Source organism: Centruroides sculpturatus, unplaced genomic scaffold, assembly GCF_000671375.1.
Source record: "Centruroides sculpturatus isolate CEXI.00-Female unplaced genomic scaffold, Cexi_2.0 scaffold120, whole genome shotgun sequence".
NCBI classification, from domain to species: domain Eukaryota; kingdom Metazoa; phylum Arthropoda; class Arachnida; order Scorpiones; family Buthidae; genus Centruroides; species Centruroides sculpturatus.
In genome coordinates this window covers 55,604-82,881 of record NW_019384554.1, presented here as the reverse complement: position 1 = coordinate 82,881, position 27,278 = coordinate 55,604, and the positions used below count along the sequence as shown (strand labels likewise).

At 26.4% G+C, this 27,278-nt stretch overlaps 1 protein-coding gene and 1 pseudogene across 4 annotated transcripts; one reads left to right on the top strand and one right to left on the bottom strand.

Moving 5' to 3' along the window:
• The first annotated feature begins 608 nt into the window (after positions 1 to 608).
• On the top strand, positions 609 to 16,519 carry LOC111623758 (ras association domain-containing protein 1-like). Of its 4 annotated transcripts, none has more exons than XM_023366454.1 (9): positions 609 to 687; positions 5,987 to 6,267; positions 7,706 to 7,916; positions 7,988 to 8,127; positions 8,548 to 8,649; positions 8,722 to 8,912; positions 14,356 to 14,468; positions 14,562 to 14,671; positions 16,189 to 16,518. In XM_023366454.1, the coding sequence occupies exons 2-9, from the start codon at positions 6,079 to 6,081 to the stop codon at positions 16,339 to 16,341; spliced, it is 1,209 nt and encodes a 402-aa protein (XP_023222222.1). In that variant the 5' UTR covers positions 609 to 687; positions 5,987 to 6,078; the 3' UTR covers positions 16,342 to 16,518. The 4 variants fall into 4 exon arrangements, with proteins under 4 accessions (XP_023222222.1, XP_023222224.1, XP_023222223.1 ...); XM_023366456.1 differs by lacking the exon at positions 609 to 687 and adding an exon at positions 879 to 1,008; XM_023366455.1 differs by lacking the exon at positions 609 to 687 and adding an exon at positions 1,220 to 1,322.
• A 9,249-nt stretch (positions 16,520 to 25,768) lies between these two features.
• On the bottom strand, positions 25,769 to 25,931 carry LOC111623797 (annotated as a pseudogene).
• Between the last annotated feature and the right edge of the window lie 1,347 nt (positions 25,932 to 27,278).

The following is a 27,278-nucleotide window of genomic DNA, read 5'->3' as shown; positions in this document are numbered from 1 at the left end:
TCGGCTAGGCACACAATGGGGTGAGGGACGGGAGCCCGACATATTCGGATGGACCATCATCTGAAAAATTCCTGAAGCTTTTTCGACCCGTCCGGATTCGATCCCGGCTTCCCCAGAGCGGTAGACTGACTCTTTGACCATACGGCTGCCTTCGGAAAATTAATGTCAACAACTCATAATTGATGTGACAAATTTTATATTTAATTACAAAATTAACTTATTTTACAATTTAAATGGCAGCCCACATTTCTTTTTAATACTGTTCCAGTCTTAAGGCACTAAACAGCCTTTATCTATACTCATCGTGGATTTGACCTGTACTACAGAAGCGCCGCAGAGAAGTACTATCAATGACAATTTCCAAGAACGCGAACTCGAACCCGAATCCAGACGCGTCTTTTCTTCGTCGGTCTTCCGGCCTATGACGTACAATCTAAAAATATATGAAATATTGTAAAATATAAATCAAATTTTTTTTTGATAAAAAATAGGCAAATAATATATATTTAGTAACTAGAAATAAAATTTATATCTTATTAATAAAATGTTTAAACTATAAAAAAATAAATAAAATAATAATAATAAAAAAAATTGACAGACAGATGGCATTAGCTGCTGCAATTTATGAATTTGCTTGAAATGCTTAGATCTTAGCTTCAGATATAATTTTTGCATATTTACCATTTGGTAAGTTATAATATTGAATGAGATATTATTAATTAATTGTCATTTTCATCCACGTGTTTGCTGTATAAAACACGTGGTTGAATTAACGTTTTTATAATATATTCAGAAGAAAAGTTCCTTTTTCATTGTTGTAATTGACATATTTCTGGTTTACTGAACAAACATCTGAAATCATTTTTCACAATTAAATGCTTTATTTCCTGGTTTGTTTGCTAAGAAAGTTAACATCCTGATTATAAACTTAAATAATATACAAGTTCCTGCTTATTTTGTTAAATTCAATAAATACATTTAATAATTGCTAGTGGAAATTACTTTTAGGTCAGTGTCTATATTTTATAATTACATAATATATGTACAGAGTATCTAAAAATAACTTGTACTAAATGAATAATAAATTTGATATGATGTCATTATTATTGTAATAATAATATAATTCATCTAACTTTAAAGGAACAAAACTTGATGTCATTTTTAAATGGTCTGCTTGTTAAGGATACTGAGACTATTTAACTTAATGTTTTGGTCTTTATTGGCATTTACGGAACTGTATACGTTGGAACCGCGTAGAATATACTTTAAAATTAACTGGTTGTCGAGAAGAATTTTGTGTGTTGACGGTTTGTGTTAAATATGTATGTAATTTTTTATCTCTCAAATAAATGTATTATTTTATTATAGAAATTATAAAAATTCTGTGAATCAAGTACTCCCTTTCAAACATTCTCTAAGTGACATCTCGTGCATAATTATGTTTGAATATTTAGAATATAAATATATGTGTGTTCTGGCAGATGGATTGGATGGCATTTACTTAGTTTGTATATTAGAATAGAATTATCCTGAGAGCATAATGTTTTAATTGAAGGCAAAAATCTATGAATATAATGGTAGAACCTGTGTAATAGAAACTTTCTCTCTCTGCCTAACTTTATGATATAAACCTCTGCTTTATTTACTATACTGATCTTATGTTTATCTGACAAAAGCAATTGCATTTTAGTAGGAAATTATCTAATGTATATTTTCAAATTAGAATCTCTTATAAATCTAATTATCAAATCCCTGTTATTGGAAAAGAAACTTTGCTAGTATTAGCGGCATGTTTTGCCATTTTCTTAACTTTCTTGTACAGATGAGAACTAATTGAACTGTCCATAACTTTTCTTGGAAAACTGACTTTTACCAACATTTGTCTGTTTGACTATTCCTACCGAAGCTTCGCAGACGATGAATGGAAAACACCCCTTTTAATTAACATATGAAATTTATGACATGATATCTTAAGATTGCCAATGTATATATGAATTGATAGCTGTTAACTTTTGAAAGAATAGTAGCATATTTATTTTCAGATTTAAAAATAGTTATATCTAAATAATTTACTATTGTTGAGCTAACCTGCTATAGCTTTAGTTGGATATCTGCATTGTTTGACTGTAAAAACAGTAACTCCCAAAAAGACATCTGTCCCTGCAGTGAAACATAACCCAAAAAAGTTTGTATTAATGACATTATTAATTAATTATATCTTCCAATAATATTTCTTTATTAATGAAAAGCAGTATTAAAGATCTTATCTTCTGTTTGTAAAAATCACACCAATTTTATACAGGTAGGAATCACCACAGACCCAGGGAAAAATCTCCAGTTTTCACTCTCTCTTGATGGTACTGCATCCATGTTGTTAACTCTGGATGATACTGAGAATGGTTTCTAAATAATCAATAATATATGCTATTTATTTTATGAAAAAACAGTTTTGCATTAATTTATTGTCTAAAGTATTTTAATCTGCTTTTTGCAGTGTGTCAAATCATGTGAATCATACATGTTGACAGCTTGTAGCAAAAAAACTGTTTATTTTTGAGCTCTGCCTATTGAGACTTTTGATCAAGACTCCATATTTTATTTTCATTGATTGTTGTTTGCTTTCTGGTGTCAGGTGGCAAATTCATGTTTCATCACCAGTGACAATTTTTTCCAAAAATTCATTTCTTTCCCCTCATACCATCTCAAAAGTTCTAAGGCTGATCCTATGTATTTTGTTTTGAACATTTATAATAATTTTTGGCACCCATCTTGAACAGAACTTTTTGAAGTGCAATTGTTTAGTCACAATTTCATCTTGAAATGTCAGGAAACTGAAGAGACAAATCAGAAATTGTAAGCTGTCTATCAGAATGAATCTTCTCTTCGACATTGTGCAGCAAATCTTCATTGATTAGGGATGGATGGCCAATATTCTCCTTGTCATGAACATTGTCCCTTCTTTGTTAAACATCTTAATGCATTTTCTCACTATACCTTCACTTATCACAGTTAGTTTGTAAGTTTTACAAATTTGCTGGCAAATTTTATGTGGTCGAACATTACTTTCATTCAAAAACCTAATTACCAATCATATTTCACAACTGGCAGGTCATTCAATTGTTTTGAACATTATAACTGACACTTAGTGATCCTCAGTGTAAACGAGGAAAACAAATATGGCTCGGTTACTTTGTTTTTTAGTGGAAGAAGTAAGAATGGGAGATATACACAAATGGTACTTTCTATATTCATCTCATTATTTGGTTAAAATAAATTAAAATTCATAAAACATTATTTACAATTGTTTAAAACCATTTTACATATGCTTCTACCAAAATGTATATCATTTTTGACCTTGCACATAAATAACTATGTAATTTCTCTGTGAAAAATTCTAGATGAGTGGTTAATTTAATATAATTAACAAGATGTATTAGTAAAAATCAGAATCTCTGAAATCACTGATGCTAAAAAAGGAAAAGTATGAATTTATTATATTAATTTCACAAATTATAAAGACAAATAAGGAATAATAATAAATGTACAAATATCATGTGGAATCAATGAATATTGTTTCATTTAATAAATTTGTAAATAAGTTGAAATAACATCACAAAACTCATCATGATAGGTTAATTATCAAAGAATACCATTATAATTACAATATAGTTACATGAAAATATTCATTTACAGGCCCTTACATTATGAAATAATTCACAATAAGCAGCACAATAATACTTGTTTTTAGTTTTCATACATTAAAAGTTTCAAAATAAACAAAGTACAGAATAATAAAAATTTAAATAATGAGGGAACAGGAAATTTAGTTTTGTTTGATATTGCTAAACACGAAGTTAATGAAGTATTGTTTACTAAATACAATGCAAGTCAGCAAACAGTGATAAAAGACAGATTGTTTTGAATGTTTTATAACACTTCCCATGTTGCTTTTTGTGAATAATTTCATAATGTAAGGACTCCTGTAAATAAAATTTTTGATGAAACTATATTGAAAGTAAAGAGTGTTCATAATTAAAGTTTACATTTTGAAAGGCTATAACTGGAGAACTATATAGTGGACCAACTTCAAATTTGAAATGAAGACATATTCAGTGCAGGAAAAAAAAATTTGTTCTAAAAATTGCTGCTGAAAATCACTTTTTTGTTAAACTTTAGACAAAATTTGTTTCTTCAGTAAAAGAAAAAAAAATAATTGAATGGTACGAAACTGGATATAGGACATGACTACACAGCTAAATTCAACTATTGTCAAAAAGTATTCCATTATTATTTTTATAAATACTCTGTATTACAATGTCTGTCTTAAAATTCAAACTTTTGGAAGAATTAGTTGATGAAAATGTTTTAAATATATCATGCATCACAGCTTCTGTTACTATTTGCATTTGAACAAGTTGCAGTTGTTGTTCAATATTATTATTATTTAATTGAAATAAAGTTCTTATTGCGTAGTAAAGTTCCAAAGAAATGTATTATTAATTAAATTTTTACTGTACTTTATTTTAATTTTCTTTTTCTGTTTCATTAATTTTTCATCCACCAATACTGGGTTGCATACTACATGCAACCTAGTATTGTTAGGAAACCTGCTACATGCTAGGAAATGTTGCTTTATATGTTATTTGATGGCATTAATAGTTGTAATGTCATGCTGTAAAATTCATAATTTTTTTTTTCAAAATTATAATGGAATTTTTTGCTTACAAAATTAGTTTTGATTTGTGTTGATTTCCTACTAATGGTTAGTTTTGAGTTCAGTCAAATGATTTTTATAATTGAATGATGATTAGTATTTGAGTGATTTGAATAACTGAGAGAGCTTTAAATTGTAAAATTCTTCCCTTTTTCTATTCCAGCTAGAAATTTCAAGAATTTACTTGAAATTTCTCAAATATTTCATATTAAAATTGTATTGTAATCACTTTATATTTTACTCATTAAACATGAAAGTCCTCAAACTATTTTGTAAATTACATCATTTATAAGATAATGCTTAAATTAATAAATTATTCTTAATGATATTTTAATTTATAAAATCATTAAAATGTCAGTGTTTTCATATGGCGATGAAATGTTTTGCATGTAATTTACCATTGTGATTGCATTTTGAGCTTTTGTAAAGGAGTTAGTGGTTTAAAAATTCATGAGTTTGGTTGGTGGTTTTGTGTATTGACTCTGTAGCCTTGGAGAATATAATGTGTGTGTTTGTAAATCATGGCAACTTTTTAAATTTTTATATTTTTGTAGACAAATAATATTGACATGAAATATACATTAAGGAGAAAGTCTCAAATTTTTTATTAACATGTCTATTTATCTCAATAATGAATGCTATTTTTGTGTAGCATCTTTTCTTTAAACATGCATGATATTCATGTCACATGTTACATATTCAAGTTTGGCAAGGCAAAGAATGCACTGCACCTTTTTCTTTACAGTCACCATCTTGACTGAGATGCTCAATTTGGCACATGATCTTGGTTAACTGTGTGTGCAACTTTTTTCATTCTCACTTTAAACAAACAGCATGTAAAAAAGAGTTTGACTGTTGCTATTCAATCTCTCATGTGTCCACTGTGTTTTCTTGCAATGTTATAATAGTTTGAAACTCTGCCATGACTTCATAGACACTGTATATAGACATTACATACTGGTCTGATACTAACATTAAAACTGTATATATGCTCTGTTAAATGTCTATATATGAGAGAGAATTTTTCATGTTTATGTTTCATAATAATCTAATTATACTTGAAAGATATGCACTAACCATATTTACATACTTCTTAAAGAAATAAGGAATTAATAAAATATGCTAGGCATAGATATTATAGTAGATTAAGGTAATTAAAAATATATACAAGTCTTTTGCTACTATTTATTTTTTTTAGTTTTAAATTAATTATATTTAGAGAAAAATGTCTGTATTATTTATATGCAATTAATAATTTTAATTATATTTTAGACTCTCAAGATATATTAATAACTAAAATGAAAAAAGGATGGAACATCAGCATTTATTTATGGTTTTAACTACATATATATGATACAAAGGAAATGTCTAATTTAGCACTTGATCATAGAAATGTGAGAAGAATTAAAATTCCTTCGATAACTCCTCCAGCTGGAAGGAAAAATTTTGGTGCATCTCCAGATGACGGTAGATCTAAACTCGGTTTCAGTCCTACTGGAATTTGGCAGAATTTTGTCCTTCCTTTGCCATTTCGTAGAAGATCAAAGTCTAAGGTAGTCTTATGAAAACATGATTATTCATAATTTCTTAATTTTCAAATAATGTGCATTACTTCTGCAATATTCTTACAAATTTTACTGTAGTTACTTGATTCTAAGGTATACCATGGGTTAAAAATTGAATTTTAAGGGTTTCTGAGATAAAAATTTTAAAATATTCAATTTAATAAGCTTCATTAAATAACACCAAGTTAAAAAACACAACACAACTATTTTGAAATAGTTGCCAAACATTTCCATTCTCTTCTATAAATACAGTAACTTTTAATGTTCATTATAACATAATCTTTAAGTCAGAATTTTAAACATTAAAAAAATAATTACTGTAAATTAAATTCTCATTACCAACAAAAGTTGTTTGAATTGATCCAATAGCTGTGCTGCCTAATCAAAGCATTTATTAACAGGTGTATAACACATCACATAAAGTAATCACAATGTTGTTTTGGACTGCAAATGCATGATGCCATCAATTGTAAAACATGTCTTTATTTCAGAAAAATAACATTAAAAGTGTTTTAAAAATGTATTTTAGAATCAAGGAAGTATAGTATATAATTATTTTATGAGAAAGCTATATTAAATATTATTTAAATCACTATAAATTCAATTAAAATATATGTTTGTCATATACTTGAATTATTTAAAAAAATTGATCAAAGAAAAGATTCAAAAGAATGACAAATCATTAATTTAAAAAAAAGTACAAAACATCTAACATAGAATTTAATTAGTTAACATTTCTAATTGATTATTATCAGTATTATAATTTAATTTGTTTGTAAAAATAATACAGTATAATATTAGCAATCAGTTAGAAGTTATTAAGAAAGCAAGATTCCAGAACTAAACTACTCACTTCTTTTAATGTATAAGTGCAAATAACTTTTCTATAAATCCTTAGCCAAATATACTCCAACTTTTATTGAAATCATTGTATTAAGAGTACAAACAATATTTTATAGATTTGTTTCCATAATACAAAAATGTTTATTCATATGAATTATATACATATATTATACATTAAATTCTGTTATATTAGTTATTGTTAGAGTGTTATAATTGGAGTTCTATAATGAGAATTAGAATAAAAATACTTATATAAAAAATCTTAGGACACCAATGATTTTAACTTTTGTTATTTTCTAATGATTGTGAAGATATGACAATTACAAGGAAACTGAATATAAAGACAGATAAATATGTTATGATTACTCATAAATTTCCTTATTAAATTTTTTTTTCTTAAAATCAGTTATAAGTCATGAAAGTGTGTGATTAGATGCTACAATGGATTCTACAGATGTAAATGTAAATGATTATTATTTTATATAAAAATGTAATTTAATATTGATTTAATTCAAAATTGTAAATTTAATATAAGTTATACATAAATTGCATAAATGCATAATTTTGAAAATGTTACTTTTAGGATTCTCCATCTCGTCAACGGAATGAAGGTAATATGCGTCCCAGAGAATTAATTGAATTATCAAGTTTTGGAGTTGTGGAATTAGAACCAATTGAACATGGAATTGGTCATCATTTCCAACCAGCCCAATTGAGAAATCCAACATGGTGTGACAGATGTGGAGATTTTGTTTGGGGATTATATAGATCAGAGCAATGCTTTCGATGCATTAGTAAGTATATTTACTTCATTCTTTCTCAAAAAGTTAACTACATTAAAGTATAAAAATTTATTTAATGTTAGACTGCTATTATACATGTCATCGTCAATGCCTTGAACTTGTTACTTTGGACTGCAAAGGTATTGGAGATATTCAAACGACAGATGTTGATGAAATTCTAGCACCACCAACAAATTCTGTGACAAAAGATAAAGAAGACAAGGTAACAGTTTTTATTCAAAAGTGTCTGAATTATTTAGTTTATTAATTGTACTAAATATGATGTAATAATTTTTAATAATGAAGAATCTTAATGCATAATTTATTCAGGTATAGTGTAATGTTTGTTTGTTTTTTATTTAATCGTAAATGTCTGTTTTTTTCTACATGTCAGGATGTTGTTAGACAGTGTTATTATTTATTATGTATGTTTACTCATAAAAGTGGTAAACATTGAGTAATAATTTAAATTTAAATACTTTATTTAAAGAGTTTTAAGGAAAGTACAATAATACTTAAAAACCTTTTCAAAATTTTTGAGAATATGTTTTATAGTATATTTTGTTTGTATTATGATTCTAAAAGTTTAAGATTTATTGAACAATAATTGTAATAATAATAATAATATTTTAAAACTTTTCAGTCTGATATAACATCATTATTTGCTGATTGTTTTGAAGAAGAAGAATTAAGACAACGAATAAATAAATATAATGATCATGTTCAGAATTTGGAAATGACGATGGTGTGTGTGTTGTTTTTAGATATACATATTAAAAATATATTTAGAGTAACGTAGATTATTTTGATTTATTAGCAAGAAAATGGGAAAGTTTTTAATGGTTTTATTCGTGTATGTTTAAATTTGACACGACCTATTAATGTAATTGCTGGTACACGTCCACCGTCAATTTATGATATCTTGAAAGAGGAGGAGGAAAGTGGAAGAAAGACATTAACATCTTTTTATTTACCAAGAGATACAGTTAAAGCTTTACACATTACCAGGTATTGTTTTAATTCATTAGTTTTAATAAAATGATTATTGAAATATAGTAAAGAGTAAAAAATCTGGATTAGGCTATTGAAAAATGAATGTTAACTCCTTTTAATGGTACCTTTGTTGTTGTTGTTGTTCTTTCAGCCAAAATCACAATTTTGAATGATGATCTAACATTTGTTTAGAACTTTTAATTTTGAAATTATAATTAGTGTATTTTTTGTTTAAATATAATGATTCTGTAAATTGTATTTTGAATCTTTGTAAATATTCTTACATTCCTTAAGACAGTTTTCCAAAACTTTCGACATGTGTGTACCCCTTCTATAATTTTCGTAACGCTGTGTACTCCTCTTCAAAAAAAAATTGCATATACTTTAATAACAATCAAAACATATTTATTTTTTCCTATTTTAGTACATAAACAAAATAATAATAAATGAAAAATTAAATTTATTCATAATAAAATATAAATACAGTAGAGCATTGATTATCTGATCTCTGATTAACCGTCACATCGGTTAACTGACCGTTCTACTTGGCAAATTTCAAATGTCTGCTAGTGATGTGGACTACAATATTTGGCTATGTCTTGGCTACTTTAATATTATTTTTGTTAAATTTTTGTGTGTTTTAGCTGGAAACATCGGCTCGACCATAGAAGGGAGGCCAGTATTTAAACGAGACTTAATTTTCTAATTATGAGTGGTTGTTTGTTTTGTGAGCAATAAAATAATTTAAGAATGATTTTTAACGATACAATAGCGACAATTATTATTTTAAAAAAAAATTTGTTAGGCTTAACATCGATGAAAATTCAACGCGAAGTTGGTTAATAGCGATATACTATACTAATTACATGGGATGTACTAATATACCATACTAATAATGTATTTTTTTCATTCTTTTTGGTTATCCAATTTTTTCAGTTATCCGACCAACCTGAGTCCCCAATTGAGTTGGATAATCAATGCTCTACTGTAAGTCATATTATAAATAACATTTATTACGATCAATGAGAAGGATGAAATTGTTTATGTTGAGACAACAGATCATCATAATTTGGTTCCCTGGTTGTTAATTTCAATCTGAGATGCGGTTCCACATTCAAAAGTCTGTTCCTTTTTTTTGATTTAATGTGTACAAATGCTGAAAAAGCAACTTCACATAAATAAGAAGTTGGAAAAGGCAAGATGTATTTCAGAACTTTTTCTATTAAAACTGGATACACATGTTCCATTTGTAATCTGAATGATGTTAAAGTACACTCCTTATGCTTATTTATCAAGAATCTGTCTGAAGCTAATAGTTGGTGTTCAAGGTTGCAAAAACTTGAAGTTCATGTCTAAGTACAAATAATCAGTTTAGAATTTTCCCTCAAGAAAGCCAATGAACATCAGTATGAAAAAGAAGCTGAGTATGACTACTTCCCATTTCTTCACACATTTGCAAAAAAAGTCATGCATTTAAAGGACGGCCTTTAATGTAGTTAATGATTTTCATGCTTTCATCCAGAACTTTCTGTAGATCAGCGGGCGCATTACGTGTTGCCAAAGCCTCTCTGTGTATGCAACAATGTGTGGATATGACATTTGGGGCAACATTTTGAATTCTTGCAACGAGCCCTTTATTAATTCCGACCATACTTTTTGCTCCATCTGTTCCAATCAATTTTGTTCTCTTGCATAAATTTTTTCATAACATTAAAGATATCTTCTCCCATTGTGTGACCTGATAAAGGCTGGTAAAATAAAAAGTCGTCATGAATTTCTTGATCCTTTTCATATCTAACAAATACCATAAAACTTGCAAAATTCACAATATCAGTGGACTCAACTTGCTATGCATAATAACAATTTTTAGAAATATCAGACAATAACATCTGTTTTACATTATTAGACATATCAATGATTCGTTGATGAACTGTATTACAGTAGACCCCCCTATAACGTGGTAGATACGTTCTGCTTTATACGAATTTCGCGTTGTAGGAATCCTTAAATACATGAGCCAATCACAGCCCGACACATGTGAAGTTTACAGACTACGGCTGTTTGAAAGGTTTTCTTACATAAAATTAATCGATTCTAGACTAATTTGACTCAACATTTCCAAAACATGTATAATTTTTTGGGAATAATCTGTATAAACTATGCTATAAACAAACAATTGTAGGATTACTTACCAAGTGTGCACCGTTTGACGTTGCCATTGCTTAAGCTTGTTTTCGTTGTGGAGCAGCGCACCAAATGGCGGCCGCAATTTCTGATAAGTTATTTTTCTGCGAAAAATTCGCTGAACTTTTGAGACATCATTAACATAAATAATTTTTATGGCCGTTGAATAAGAAATGTTTCTTTCACAAGAAATGTACTGTATTAGACTTACGGTACCTAATTTATATACTGTACAGACGATAGTAAACTCGACTTACTTGCCTAAACTCTCTGTAGCGTGTAAGTAGTTCAGCTGCTCGTCTACTATTGGTCCAGATTTGACCAATCCTGTCGTGACACGAGTCTGCAATGACGTTTTACCGCGTTTTACGAGTCCCTTTTAGCGTCTTTATACGAATACCGTCGCAATTTTTTCGTTGCGTTATAGGAATCCGCATTGTAGGAACCCGTGTTATAGGGAGGTCTACTGTATTTGAGAGCGAACGTGGTCAAAAGTTTGTTTCGCTCTATCTCCTATCATTACTTCTGCCATTATCTTGGCTGCAGGCTTGATTAAAGTTTTGCCAATCATCTCCACTGCACTACATTTCGTAGTTAAAAGCTACATACGATACGAAGCTTCTAGGATTTTTTGATTGTCACCTCCTGTCAAACCCCACATTACTTTTCAAGACTAATTGAAATCCTTAAGTTTGTTTTCAAAAAAATCACTGAGTTTATCTTTGTACTGATTGTGGTTTGTCTCAAAATGGCACTTTAAGTTGGAAGGTTTCATGCTTGCTTTATTTAGATTTTCAAAACAAATGACACAAAGTGGAATAGGCTCTTTTTTATCTCCAGTCCATGAGAATTCAAATTTAAGATATTCTTTGTCATACTTGCGATTTTTCCTTGCTTTTTTCTTAACAGGTTCTTTCAGAATTGTAGATGTTTTGCCATCGTTAATTTCATTAATTTTTGTTTGTTGAATGCTGCTATAATCACTGCTTTCTTTCGGTATGGAAGTTCCAGATTTCAACCAGCGATCCATAACCTTGAATGTTAGGGATAAAAATTATATTTTGTAAGAATAATCAAAATCAATGGGACTTACCGTATGTTTCTAAATTCAACAGTTGACTCAACAGTGAATTTTCTGTCTGATGTCACATTTTGTAGAAAAAAAGAATCGCTTTCGTTGAGAGTAGTGTTGAGAGGTCGCTTTTCAAGATGGCTGACTTAAATAATGAGAAAGTGGTGATTGTGACTGTTTTGTTAAATAGTATTTCTGAAAGTAGAGGGGTTATGAGATGTTTTTTAAATCAAAAACCAAAGATAATGAGGATATTCCTCTTCTATATGCTGCTGCAATTGGAAAATTGAAAAAAGCCAAAATGAAGAAGGCTATGTGGAAAATATCGTTCCTAGATATAGCAATATGGACTTTAGGTCTCATTTTCATCTTACTATTATTTTATTATTATTTTTCTATGTTTGTAATTGAAAAAAAGTAAGCTGCTTGTTGCACCAGGTGCAGCCAAAGCACGGTGCAGCATGTACCCCACTAAACTCTTCCCATACCCCTGGGGTACACGTAACACATTTTGGGAAACACTGTTATAAGAAATAATGGCTAGAACTTAAAACATTTAAACTCGATTTACAGTGTATTTGCAGTTTATGTTGTTTAAAATGCTAATTTACACATATATTTGAAAATTCATCTGCATTTTTAATTTAATGGAAAATTCAGATGGATTTTCGAATGTATGGGATTTTCTAATACATGTAATTGGGGCCTGACCCATCTGGATTTTAATAAAAAATCCAGGTGGATCAGGCCCCAATTAGTCTGAATTTCAACATTTTACTGTATAACAGGGGTGTCCAACCTTTTTGTTTCTCTGGGCCGCATTGGAAGAAGTCAAGGAGTTTTGGGCCACAAGTATATATAATATATACTTGTGGCCCAATATATAAGTATATTTAAAAATTAACATGTCTAGATTATAATAATAAGTATTAAAACTTTATCAAGAAAAAAGGATATTTTAAAAAATTACTTCTACAGACACTTTCAATTTTTACTTAGAAATAGATAAATTCATTTATTATAAAAGAGACAAACGAAAATTTATTTGAAAAACACAAATATTTGTTTTATTTGGGTCTCTAATTAATAAAAAGCGACGAAACACCATTTTAAAGTGCATTTTTATTCAACTAATATATTTATAAATAATATGTAGCCCAAAAAGTAGCCAAAGCGCCAAATGATATTTTTTACGTCAAAAAAAAAAAGTAGCCACATTTGGCGCAATGTAGCCAAATCTTGCAACGTTGGAAGAAATACTAAATAAAGCTGGAGTTGTGAATCAAAGGATTATAGACCCAAGTGCGGGGGAAAAGAGGCGAAGAACAAAAAATACTGTAAAGTGAAAAAGGTTGAAAAATTACGGGTCCATATTTGCTTAACAGAAGATCTATTTAACGTTTCTCACTACTACATCTTTTGTCCTTTCTCATCTTTCCCTCCTTTTCCGAAATTTGGGTCTATAATCCTTTGAGTCACAACTCCAGCTTTATTTAGTAATCCTTCCACATTCACACATCTCCAAGTACAGTATTTGAAAATATTTTCTTTTCACTCAAATATAAAATATGAATAAAGGTTTACGGCTTTGTGAAACTTCTTTTTTGAGTTTATGCCATTGAAATAAATAAATAATAATAAATTAAAACATTTGTCAGTTTTGTTTACACGTTTATTGGGCCGCATTAGAACTTGTCTTGGGCCGCGGGTTGGACACCCCTGCTGTATAACAATAATATATAATTTTGAGACTCATATCATTCTAAAACTATTTGGATGGTGGTTTATTTGAGTTGTTTATTATTTAAATTTTAAATTTGTTCATACATATTAAATAAGGATGGAATTTATTTCATATTAGTAAAATGTTGAAATTACATCTATTGTAGTGATTAATGAAAAAGTTCAAAATATGCAAAGAAAAATAAATAATTTGATTTTTAGTTTTTATAAAATTATACATATGGTTTATGAAATGAAATATTAATTTCAATAATTATTGTTTTTATTTACTTGTTTACATATAAAAATAAATCTACATCAAATAAACTTAAAAATCCATTTGTAAATTTAAAATGTATAATTTATTTTTGTGTGTAATATGTTATTGTAGACATAGCTAAGTAAGAATTTGTTTGAATTAGTGTTGCTTATAATTACATTTAGGGATAAATAATTATGTGCATTAATTCCCTTAAACAGTGAATATACTACTAGAGAAGTTATATGTGCTCTTCTTAAGAAATTCAAAGTTGCTGACAATCCTCATAAATTTGCCTTATATGAACAATATAATGATACAGAAACAAAAAAAGGTACAAGTTAGGATTTAAAAATACAATATAAATTTAGCTTTAGTATTTGATAAGTTTTACTTAATGCATATAAATGAATGACAATTATTTTAGGTAAAATGAGAAGAATTCATGATCATGAAAAACCATTAGTGTTAGCTCTAATGTGGTGTGGTGAAAGCAAACAATTTGTTCTTCAAGAAAATGAAACAGAAGATATTGTTGTAAGTTGGTTTTATTTTACATGCAATTAATTATTCCTTGCATGCTTATCAATTGTAGAGTAAGTTTTAAATAGATATTTGCATATATTAATTTGATTTTATGAGGTAAATATTTAAGAACTAGCACATGAGCATGGTGTTGCCCGGCAAAAAACAACAACAAAGATTAAGATTATATATACTTTATGACATTGTACTATTATTATTAAATAGAAAAATTTTTTTTGAAGTAAAATAGTTTGAGAAGTCTATAAGGCATCATTATAAGAAGTTTTCTGTAAAAAGATTGTAGCCGTAACCTTATCAATATTTAATGTTTAATTTTGAGAAATATATTTAGCTTTAAATAAAGAAGAGAGACAGATTAATTTTCTAAATTTTACTTCATTTTAGAATCACTTTATTTCTGATAAATATCTCTAAATTTAAGTTTTTTTTTTTCATAAGAAAATTATCTTGTATGCTAATATTAATAATTAATATAATTATTTACTGCATTTGCTCAAATATAAGTTGGTCCCCAATTTTGGAATTCTTATTATTTTTTTATTTTAGCACCTGAATGTAAGTTGAACTTTTATTATTCATTTTATTTGCATACAAATTTGGCATTAAAGAAAATTTGGTGAATAATGGAAACAATACTTTATCAGGACTTTTATTGTCTTCATTCCTGTTTCCTATTTCAATGCCATTATAGTCCTTATTTTCCTTGAATAGTACATCCATCCTCTGTTCCATCCAAATTGTTGGTAGCACAAAATTTTTTAAAGCTATTTATAATTTTTTTCACCAAAAATTATTCATAATTTTACTGTTATTCTAATTTTTACAAGAATATGTGGAATTTTTATTAATTTTTTTATATATGCCATTAATTATGAAAAGTATGAAAATTAATCAAGGTTCAATTTAATTTTTTTCTTTTCCAAAATTACTTTAGTCAGAAATAAATTTTTTTAAAATTGATATTTACACATACCAGGAAAGCAATCTGCATATATGAATTTTTGATGCATTCTTAATAAATTTTACAAATCACATTTAAATCATATCATCATCAATATATTGGAAAATTATACTCACAAGGTTAGTTGTCTGATGTATATATTTCTTTTTATAAAACAAAATGAAAAATTGTAACTCGTTTTTTTCATTGATATTAATAAAAATGAAATTAATAAGTTAGAGCAAATCAAGACAATGTTTAAGACATGTTTTAATGATTAAATTAAAATATGAAATAAAATAAAAGTTTCTAAGAAAACTTTCTATTGAATTGAAGAAAATATAATATAAATTGTTTTAAAATTTTTAATAGATAATAAGTTGCAATATAGCAGTTTGAAAAGATTTAAAGCTGTATAATTTCAAGATATTTTTGTTAACAATAGCTATCTTTCTTCTTTAAAATATTAATAAAAATTATATTTTATTAAATAATTCTTAAGTGTTCCATTAATTTTACATAATATTAAACTTTTTAATATAAACAAATAATTTAATGACTTTTTTAGTGGGAGGCATTTGCATTGGCAGAATTGAGCAACTTTTTGAAAATCTTGGATAGAGAAGAAGAAGAATATTTGAATCAAGTACGAAATAAATATCATATATTACAGAAGAAGTTACAGGAAGCAATAGAAAAGAAGAAGCCTTTACAGTGTTGATTTGAGTAATTGGTAGATTCTTACAATATGATTCCAATTTATTGCAGATATAAACATAGCATTTATAAATAGTGCATCATTATTGAAATGCTCAGTTCTTGATTATTACATGTTTAATATTGTATAGATTAAATATGTAATAATCTAATTTATTTACATTATATACCTCAAATTTTTGAGATGAAATCAAATATTTCTTAAAGTTATGAATTTTTAGGATATATACTTGAAAATTTTCTATAATGATATACATTAGAAAATATCATATACAAATAATTGAATTTCAATGAAAATAAATTGGTTTTCACTTTACAATTAAAGAATTACTTATATAATTTAATGTTTTAAATAAGTTGTAAAATATTTAAAATAATTATCATAATTTAGTTATTTGTTTTGTTTGTTTACTTATTATAAGTGACAAAAATATTTTAATATTTTTTTATGAATCTTAAAAGTCTATGTAGAAATAAGTTCTAAACAAAATAAAATAAATTACTAATTTTGATAATTTATGCTTTTTAAATATCAATAAATTAGGCATTTCAGTGAATGGCACTTATGGTTAAAATTTTATAAATTTTAAATTTATTAAAACTACATGCAAAGTTTATATTTTACAAACTTCTTATCAGTATTATTTAGAAACTTTACATAGTGTTTTGTTAATTCTACTTCAAAAAAGTAAAAGTTTTATAACAATGATGATTATATTTGCTTTTAAGAAGTAAATCTTTATGATAATCCATTCCTTTCTGCTATAATTGAAATAGACTTTAGATCACTTTTTTATTCATTATATATGACTGAATTTATTTTAATTGATTAAAGATGAATGTCTAATAAATCTCTAATGAAATTTATGAATATTAATCTATGCTTTAAAAATTTTAATTTTATATAACCTTTGTCTTATTATCTGAATAGTTACTATTTTTTAAATGTATGAAATTTTATAAAATATGCCAAAATTAATACGGAAAATAATAATAAACATATCAGTTATTCAAAGAAAGATTCATATTGTTTAAAATAGAGAAGCAAAAATTAAACATTCATAAGAACTTGATTTCAAAATATTGTAGAAAAGTACTATTATTTTTATTACTAAGTGAAATTACAGTAAAATTAAATTAATTATATACAGTAGAGCCTCGAAAACTCGGCACTCCGGATAACTCGGCCACATTCTGGCAGGGCAAAAAAATTCTTAGTTAATTAATTTTCATGATAAAGACAGCTTTATGCCTCATAAAGTATTTTTCTGAGGTCTGTCTTATCAGGTAAATTACTGTACACAGTGTACTCATTAATTTTCATTTTCATGTAGTAAAGGCTCTATGCCTTCATAAAAGACATACTTTTCCTTTGTTTAAGGGTATTTGGGCAGTTTATTCTCTGTTGTATTCTCAAGTAAACAATACATACAAGTACAGTACAGTATTTTCTGAGGAAACACTCATACTTATTATTTTTAACCCCATTCCCGATAACCCGGCATTTTCACAAACTCGGCCACCCTTCGGTCCACATTAGGCCGAGTTTTTGAGGCTCTACTGTATCAAATTTCTTTGCTTGTATAATGATTGTATTTTTGTTAAATATGCTGTTTAGTAAGACTTCCAGTTTTATTTAGTTATAATAATACAGACAAGAATTATTTTTAATGTTACTTTAACTAGGTAATTTTCTAAAAGTTTTAGAATAAGTTTTTAAATTGAAGAAATAGTAGGTGAAATGCTATATGCTAGTTGTACTATTATACTTGAAATAAATAATTGCAAACATAATTTAATTCATACAAAAATATTAAATAAAAATAAGTCTTTAAATAGTTAGATTATTTGCTATAGAAAGAACCATTTTAAGGTTTATACTTTATATTTCAGATTGTCATACATTAATACTAGTTTTTTAATTAATGGGATTTTATGTTGTTATATTACTGTATTAATAACATATAACAGTCTAATATATATTTATAAATTGAGTTGAGGCATCAGATTTTAGAATTACTATTACTTATATAAAAAATGCTGAATTAATTAATTAATTATTTAAATTTCTAAAATTGATACATCAGGATATTTGAATGAATTATGACAAAATTTTTTGTGTCAAATGAAGAAATTTTAAAACATCTTAAATAGAACAATAAACAAATGAAAATTATTTGAATCAATCATTGGTAATTAACCATTCATTAATAACTTCTGAATAATTAATAATCATTTAATATAACTAACTAATATATGCTTTAATGAAATTTCTAGATAGTTTAAGTACATAATCTGATAGCATTTGTTAAATTATTCAGACAATAATAATTAAAAAATTTTGTTACATTTTTTTATTTAAAATTTATTTTAGAACTGTATTTTGTCATAAATTCAGTAATTAAAAAATCAATACTGTAATGGATAAAACTGATATTGGAATTAATTGAAACTATACAGTTATGAAATAAATACACAGTAAATAGGATAACTGATAGCTGTGAAAATAAGTAAACTTTCATGTTGTCTTATTTTCATATGATTTATAAAAAAGGAAATAGCTTTAATGTAAATCTCTGCAATAATATCATAACAAGATATTGTAGAATTTTGTACTAATAGTAACTATTTCTTTCCATAAATTTGTAATAAATAATTATCAAGACATTCTTATTTCATAATTTAAAACTTTGCAAATTTAGGATTAATTATTGAGTAATGTGCTGCCAGTGAGGTGTATGAATTCTTACAAAAGCAGAGATATTTATAATCTACTTATAAACAAATTATTTTTATTTAAAAATTATAAATATCTTTAGAAAATTTTAATTAATTTTTTTAAATGTAATACTCAATTACAGTTAAAATTATATAGCTGATTGATCCTTTATTTGACAGTTTTTTAAAGTTAATTTTAATAGGATTATAAGATAAAGTAGTATAGTTTATCTTTGTAAAAATGCAAGTACTGATTTGAAATGTATTAAGCTAACAATGTTCCTAAACAAAATGTTGTTTACTCCATTTCTTCATGTAGCATTTAAATATTACATCAAGCAGCTAATTTTTATGTATATAATTTTGCTTGATATTTTAAGAAGCATTATATATATGGAATAAACAGGGAAAAATATTTTGATCTTAATAGTATGGAAATAGTTTTTAATTAATAAACATATAAACGTTCATTACTATAGGATAGTCTTGATTGATGATGGTAAAAATTATTGATACTTCTGAAGAAATATTTTAAAATTTATTTAACGGAATAGATATTAATGTTTTGTTTTGAAATGCTCTCTTTTTAATTTGTGTAAGGAAAATGATTTTTATGAAATTGTAGCAAAAATAGAAAAAATAATTAATAGATCTTATATTAATTTTATATATATTATGTGAGGTTTTGTGGATCAGTAGTTTTCAATAAAACTGAAGACAATATGCTGACATAAAACAGATTAATTAATTTCTAATATCATGTACTAGTCTACATTCTTTTCACACAGACACATATGCACACATGCACGCCTACATACATGCACTTATGCACACAAACACAGACTGTCTGGTGGGAAAGGGAGAAATGTGATGATATATAGTACGACATCCTTCTTTCTCCAAGTAATATATCAAAAGATAGAAACACAGTAGCTATCATGTTAGATTACAGAAGTAAAATTATCATAACAATATTTTATTTTAAATTTAGTTTTTATGTAAATATATGTTAAATATTAGCTCATAAAATAAAAATTTGTAATTCTAAATATAGACGATTTTTATTAGACAATTAAAAATAAAATTTTATTTAAAAAAATCATATATCTGACATAATTATTCCAGCTATCTATACAAACAGTATGATTACATTAGTTACAATTATAATTACAATAACTTATTCCAATATTAGGACTCATATTGGAAATGGGTATAACTAACTTCACAATACAACAAAAATATTTTGCACAGCATCACCAGCTGGAATTGAACCTCTGAGTATTCTATGAATAGAAAGAGGTTTACAAATAAGTAAAATAAATGAAGCTAATCACTCCATCATTTATCCTATATAAAATATAATTTTTAGCAAACTGCATTTTAAAATATTGCAAATGCTATTTAACTCAAATATATTTAATTACACCAATGCTCATAAGATGTATGTTTAAGAGTTAAATTTAATTATTTATATAATGAAGATTTAAATGCATTAATAAATTTTTGCTGATTTACAAGGTTAGCTCTTTTATTATAACTATATTAATCAGTTTTAATGTTACAGAAAATTTTAAACTTAAATGTGTATTTTTAATTAAGTTTAAAATATATTAATAATTTATTTATCATTTAAAAAATTAATGCTGTTTGGGCAAATATTATTTATTATTTCCTGATGAGTTATTATTGTGCAAATATCTTTATTTTATATATTTAATAAACCTTATTTAATTTTAACTAATAAGTTTGTTTTTTGTTACTAATTTGAATTATGGTAGCTTTGAAAGTTTGAGATGTGTTGTAATGCTTGCTTTTGTTGTGATTTTTAAAATTTGTGGATTAATTATTTTTAGTGTTTAGTTTCACAAACGATAATGAAATAAAAAAAAATTACTACTAACTGTCTATAAAAAGTGATAGTAAGATTTTAAAATATAAATATACATCAGCACTACTATTGTATATATATCACATGAATGTTGTCAGTAAAGTAAAAAATTGTAATAGACACATTTCATTGTCACATATATTATTTAGTTTTTACATGTTTTTTTAAATATGATTTATTTGTATTAATTTTTAAGTACTTATTGATTTTTTTAAGTGATAATTGTGAATATTATAAGAATTGTTTTCAATTATTGATAAGATTAGTGAATTTATTTCTATGATATTAAAATAAATAAATAATAATGTTTCTTATTTCTTTGTGCATCTTATTACATTATTGAAATTTATTACAGAAAGAAATGTCATAGACAATTGCTTTCATTCCAGTCAGAATTGTCAGATGCTTCAGTAATCATATCATAGATTTGATAAAGAAAATTTTGATATAGTGATCTATATTATTCATAAACACAGCTAAAGATTAAAGTGAAATTATTTAAAATAATAATAATAAAATAAAACATTTAAACTAACAGAAAGCATTAATATTAGTAAATATTTCTAGTTGGCGGGAACAGCGAATGCCATGCTACAAGTATTTTCAGCTGTTTCTGCAGCCAAAATCATTATCTAAAACTAAAACTTTTTGCTGGTTTAAAGGTTTTATTTATACTTACATTCTGCAGATTGTTTTAAAATTAATTTTATGAATAATTCAAAGTATTCTCTGTAGTATTCTTTTGGGATAATTTGGATATTAATTGATTCCTAAAATATATTTTGTGATACAAAATACGAGCTAAAAACAGTGAGAGTGTTAAGAAAATAAAGGCATCTTGCAATTTTAATTTCTAATGAAACTAAAACTTAGAACTTATATATCAGTATTAGTTATATATATAATATAATATAATAAACTCTTTGCAATTTTATAAAATAAAAATCTGCCTATATTTTGGAATTGTAAAAATTATTGATACTTCTGAAGAAATATTTTAAAATTTATTTAACGGAATAGATATTAATGTTTTGTTTTGAAATGCTCTCTTTTTAATTTGTGTAAGNTATAGAAATAGAAATGACATACAGTCAAACTTTGATTTAGACTGTCCATTTGTTTTCCTTTAAATTTGCAGTCAGTTGAATGAGACAATAAAATTAAGTAACATCTCAACGAGGTCTACACAAAATTTTGAATTTGAACATTTAAAAATCACATGATTTAGTGTAACAATACGGTTTTCAATACAAAATTTGTACATTTAGTAATTCACAGATGCCAAAGCAGACTTCATATTTATAAGGATGATCCATACACAAATATTCATTGGCACTTTGAGGATGGTGCTAATTAGGTCACTATATCAATGTTTGACTGTACTTCAATAACGTATACCATTTAATAGCTGTTTGCATTCATGATAATATATATAAATTAATGAAATATACTAAATATTTTATCTTGTTGAATATCATAAATTATTTAAGATGTTCTTTATCAAATGAGATTTATAGTTTTGCTTATTTACTGATTTTTGTTCGATACAAAGTTTTGTTTAATGAACATTGAAATCTACAGAGCACATAGCATAGTGTTGCACTTAAAGATGAATAAATCAAAGAACAAAGTTGCTTGTTTAAAAAAACCAAATTTATTTCGGGTCTGCATTCTATTTACATGTATGCTGAAATTAAAAACATTTCAAAATAAATATTTTCAGTTTCCTTAAGCTTAAGCAAGTAGTTTTGTTTTTACAATTTATTATTATACCAAACTTTGCATATTTTTTACAACTTAAGGATCAAAAATAAAATTTATTTTTTGGACCTCATTCATATAGCACATCTGTAATTATTTATAAATGGATTAATGCAAGCATTACCAAATGTTTTAATTGCAGAAACATTTCAGTCTGAATGTTAACAGTTATTGAAAGTGTATTAATTGGTTACACAATTTATATTAATATTTTAATATACATTGCTTGAATTTTTAATTACATTCAATAATATAGCATATTTATTGAAATGCTATAAATTCATTTCAGAAAAATTGTTTACAGAAATTTATTCATTTTTATAAAACATTATAATACTTTTAAAATTATTTTAAATATGTAATAATGTATTTGAAAAAATTTTTGTCTTATTGTGTTGTTTATTTTTCTTAATATAAATTTATATTCATAGGGATTAAGCTACAAATTTTTAAATTATATATTAATTTGTCTAATTGATTTCAAAGAGTTATAGCCAAATTAAGATGGCATAAAATAATTTTTATAAAATTGAATTTTTTTTATTATTATTCGAATATGACAAATTTAATTTCTTTTTAAAATTATTTTGTGTTTGTTTTTTTTTCCTTTTTTGAGAATTAGGCAATGAAACTTGTAGGCAGTTCTGAGTTGTTGCCATTTGGATAAAAGCTAGCTTAATTCCTACATTGATATATGGTATATAATTATGTTTTATCCTCAATATTAACTGGATTAAATACAAAAATATCATACAAAATTATTTCTTTATAAGAAGTAAATTTTAAAATACTTTTTTAAATTTATCATACCTATATTTTTACATTTTACCATATAACTTTTTTTTTTATTAAAATTTATTTTTTAAATTTAATTGATGTAAAAATTGTACAGAAGTAAAGAAAAAACAAAGTGAAAAATAGTCATAATTTTCTTCTTGAATATATTTAACATTCCTGTAATAATTTAAAAGAAACTGGGACAGTTTTAATGGATATTTATGTAATAATGTAGATAAACTTTACAATTGTAAAACAGATGTTTTAAATAAATATAATTAAAATTTTTCAAATGAAAAGCTCAAAGAATACTTTAGTCAATATGCAAATTGCAGATATTTATAACATATTTATCCATTGTTGCATATTATAAAAACTCTTGCCTTGATATTCAGTTTTGAATAAAAATTGATATTATGTATTGTATGTATGTATGTATGTATTTTATATTAAATTGTAAGTGATTATATCAAATAAAACTATATTATAATGGTTCAACTATAAACTTCATCTATTTTTATGGTTTAAAACAAATTTAATACAATAAAAATATTTTAAGTATTTGTAAAAACTTTTTTGCATTCAAAGAATGATTAAAATTAAAGTTAGTGTGGGAAAAAATAAAAGTATTATAGCTACTTTTTTTTTTAATATTTATAATTATTTATTCATATTTACAAACTTGTATTGGGAGAATTTATAGCAATTTTTAAATGTAATTTATCTTAATTTATATTTTGATGTTTTTATAAATAAAACTTCATAGATATAATGCACATAATTGTCTTTTGTTATTTTTTTCATATTATATATATACAGTATAATCATTACACTCATTGACAAAAANATTGGGAGAATTTATAGCAATTTTTAAATGTAATTTATCTTAATTTATATTTTGATGTTTTTATAAATAAAACTTCATAGATATAATGCACATAATTGTCTTTTGTTATTTTTTTCATATTATATATATACAGTATAATCATTACACTCATTGACAAAAAGTTATGCACCGAGGAGGAGGTATTGAAATTGAATGAAAATTTGTTAGTGTGAACATAATGTGATGGTAATAATTTATTACAATATCACAACAAAGAGTTTTATTTGGAAGAACAGTATAATGTACAGTACAAAGAAGCTTTAGTACTATGTAGAACTTCCTTTTGCCTGGATATGTTTTATTTTTTCAATTAAATTGTCTTACTTTTTCAGTCCTTGGTGGGACCCTGTACTTACCGAATTCATAAGGTGTTATTTATCACTACATGAATGTTTTTATTATGAACAAAGTTATAAATATTGATGTTTATCATATCAATATAATGAGATTTAATTTATTTTTAAAAAATCTCAAGTTGAAAAACGATTAGATTCATTGAATCATAACTTAGTGAATTTGATCCTAGTTAAAACAGCCTAAGGCAACCTTTCTAAGGCTTGTGTAAAATGTCTCATGACATTTTGATGCGCGATTGTGCCAAAAAACAAGACATTATGTAAGTTTTATATGAGATTATACATATAATTTCCATTTGTAATTGCAGATGAAAAAATTTAAGAAGGAAATTATTGAAGTTGACTCAGATTATCATACACATTTCAGTTTTTGTAGTAATAAACAATCCAGAATTATTTTCACAAAAATGATCTCTCTATGCATTACAACAGCTTTCTTATATACTTCAAGCAAGTGTTCATCGCTGCATTACTACTAAACTTCTCGTTTTCATTCTAAAATTCCAGTGAATACTTATCAAATGAAATCTATCATCATTATCGTTGTTTGATCAAGTGATTGCGATATTTATTCAAATTCCGTCGGAGTATGACTCTATCCAAGTCGTCTTGCTATTGGTTGAAAACCTTCCCATTTAAGTGCAAATTAGCGCCCAGATTCGACCTTTGGTTCTCCAGAGGAATAGGCTGTCGCCTTAAACGCTTTGGTCATTCGGCAGTCACAACCTATTGACTAAAAACCAATTGTAGTAATATTTTCTGGTTATTGATAAATATATTAACCATTTTATTTACACATCGCCCCATATTTTGCAAATTTTGACTTCCCTCTGTCTTGATGGCTCTTCGTGTGGTCGGACAAGTGATCCCTACTCCTAAAACTGCATAGTGTAAGGAAGCTGACCAAAAACAACTCACTAAAGGGCTGTAGACCCTGTAAAAAGGCAATAGGCAATAAAACCAATAAAAGAATGTTTAGAGAGAAAATTTTTTCTGTTGTTAATTCATGTCCGTTTCTAATTTTTGTTAATTATATCCCCTCTAAGGGGGGTGGGCTATCCCGGGGTGTGGTGCGATACCCGGGCAACTCGCGGCCGGGAGGGAGCAAGCCCCCCGTTCCCCACAAAGTTCCAAAAATCAGTTCAATATTGCCCGATGGAAACCATATCAGATATCAAGCTGATAAGAACAGAGAAAGATGAAATTTTATTTTGCATCTGTATATTGTGATTTTATGTACTGTATATAAAATAAAAATTGTTACTATATTAACTAATTAAATTTTTGGTTAGAAACATTAAATAATTATAAATCGTGCTTATCAGTTTGCTGTTAATAATTAGGTAACTAGGCAGGTGCAACAGGTATACTCGCACAGGGCCCACATAGAAGGGGAGCCCAAAATGCATGTATTTGTTTTATTATTTTCCCAAATGTAATTAATTAAGGGGCCTAATTGCAAATTCTTTCACAGGGCGCAAGAATAGCTAGTTACGGCACTGTATATAGATGTTTAATTGTTAAATAAAAAGAAGGTTGATCAAGCCGATCTGATAGCACGCTCCAAACAAAGCGAATTAAATATTAATTTCGTTTAAAATAAATTTTATAAATTCTTGGAATCAAACAGTTATTCAGAAGAATTTTTCACTGAATATGCAGTAAGGGATGTGGTTTATAGACGTAAACGTTTAAATATTACGTTCTAAACTAATGTTTTAGAAGGTACTATTTAAACGTTAAAAAGTAGTTAAGCTCCTATATAAATTTCCCGAATAACTAAGAATGTCGAATAATTTAATCTCTTTTTACCAGGCTTTACATACTTTTCAATAATTTTTTTTTTTTTTTTGCATAATTTATAATTTCTTAGGAAATAATTTGTGTAATGGCAGGGCAATGCTTTACTCTCTAGTGTGTGCTTTGAATGAGCTTGCGCCTGTATTATTCCCTCCCATAACTAACTGCATAATTGCCAATATAATTTATCGGAAGAAATAATAATTAGGGAAATGCACATATTACAACATTTCAAACATTAAACAATACAAAAAAAAAACAATAGAAATTCTACAACAATACTCCTTTTTTGTATCTGTTATTAATGCCCATATACTAAATCGTTTAATATGGAAAGAGAATCGGAACGGGTGAATATTTATTGCTCGGACGGAAACAAAATTCGATTGAACAGATTCTTTCTAATTCAGAATTGCCCCGGGTTTAAATCGGAACTGATTATGGATCCAACACTAGGGCAGAGTTACATCCGCGTGAACGTTACGTCTGATATCATGAATCGAGTGATCGGGTAAGTGTTAAAATAGAATTGGTTAAGCGTCATTTTCCGTGCAATTACATAAATATTCCTTCACAAGTTTTATAACAGACGGAGAAATTGAATTCATGTCTGTCAAAAACGCCACGGACATTTACGAAATAAGTGAAAAAGTCGGTATCATAAATTTGGTGGATCGCTGCCGAACGTTGCCCACTTTCATTTCTTCGATCGCTGATCGAAGAAATGAAAGTGGGCAACGTTTGCTCTATTCACG

Excerpts from the sequence above, each read along its gene's own strand:
- LOC111623758 (XM_023366454.1), top strand. The coding sequence starts at position 6,079 with ATGTCTAATTTAGCACTTGATCATAGAAATGTGAGAAGAATTAAAATT. Across the intron at positions 6,268-7,705 it reads GTAGAAGATCAAAGTCTAAG|GATTCTCCATCTCGTCAACG; the intron begins GTAGTCTTATGA and ends TGTTACTTTTAG. Across the intron at positions 14,672-16,188 it reads ATGAAACAGAAGATATTGTT|TGGGAGGCATTTGCATTGGC; the intron begins GTAAGTTGGTTT and ends TGACTTTTTTAG.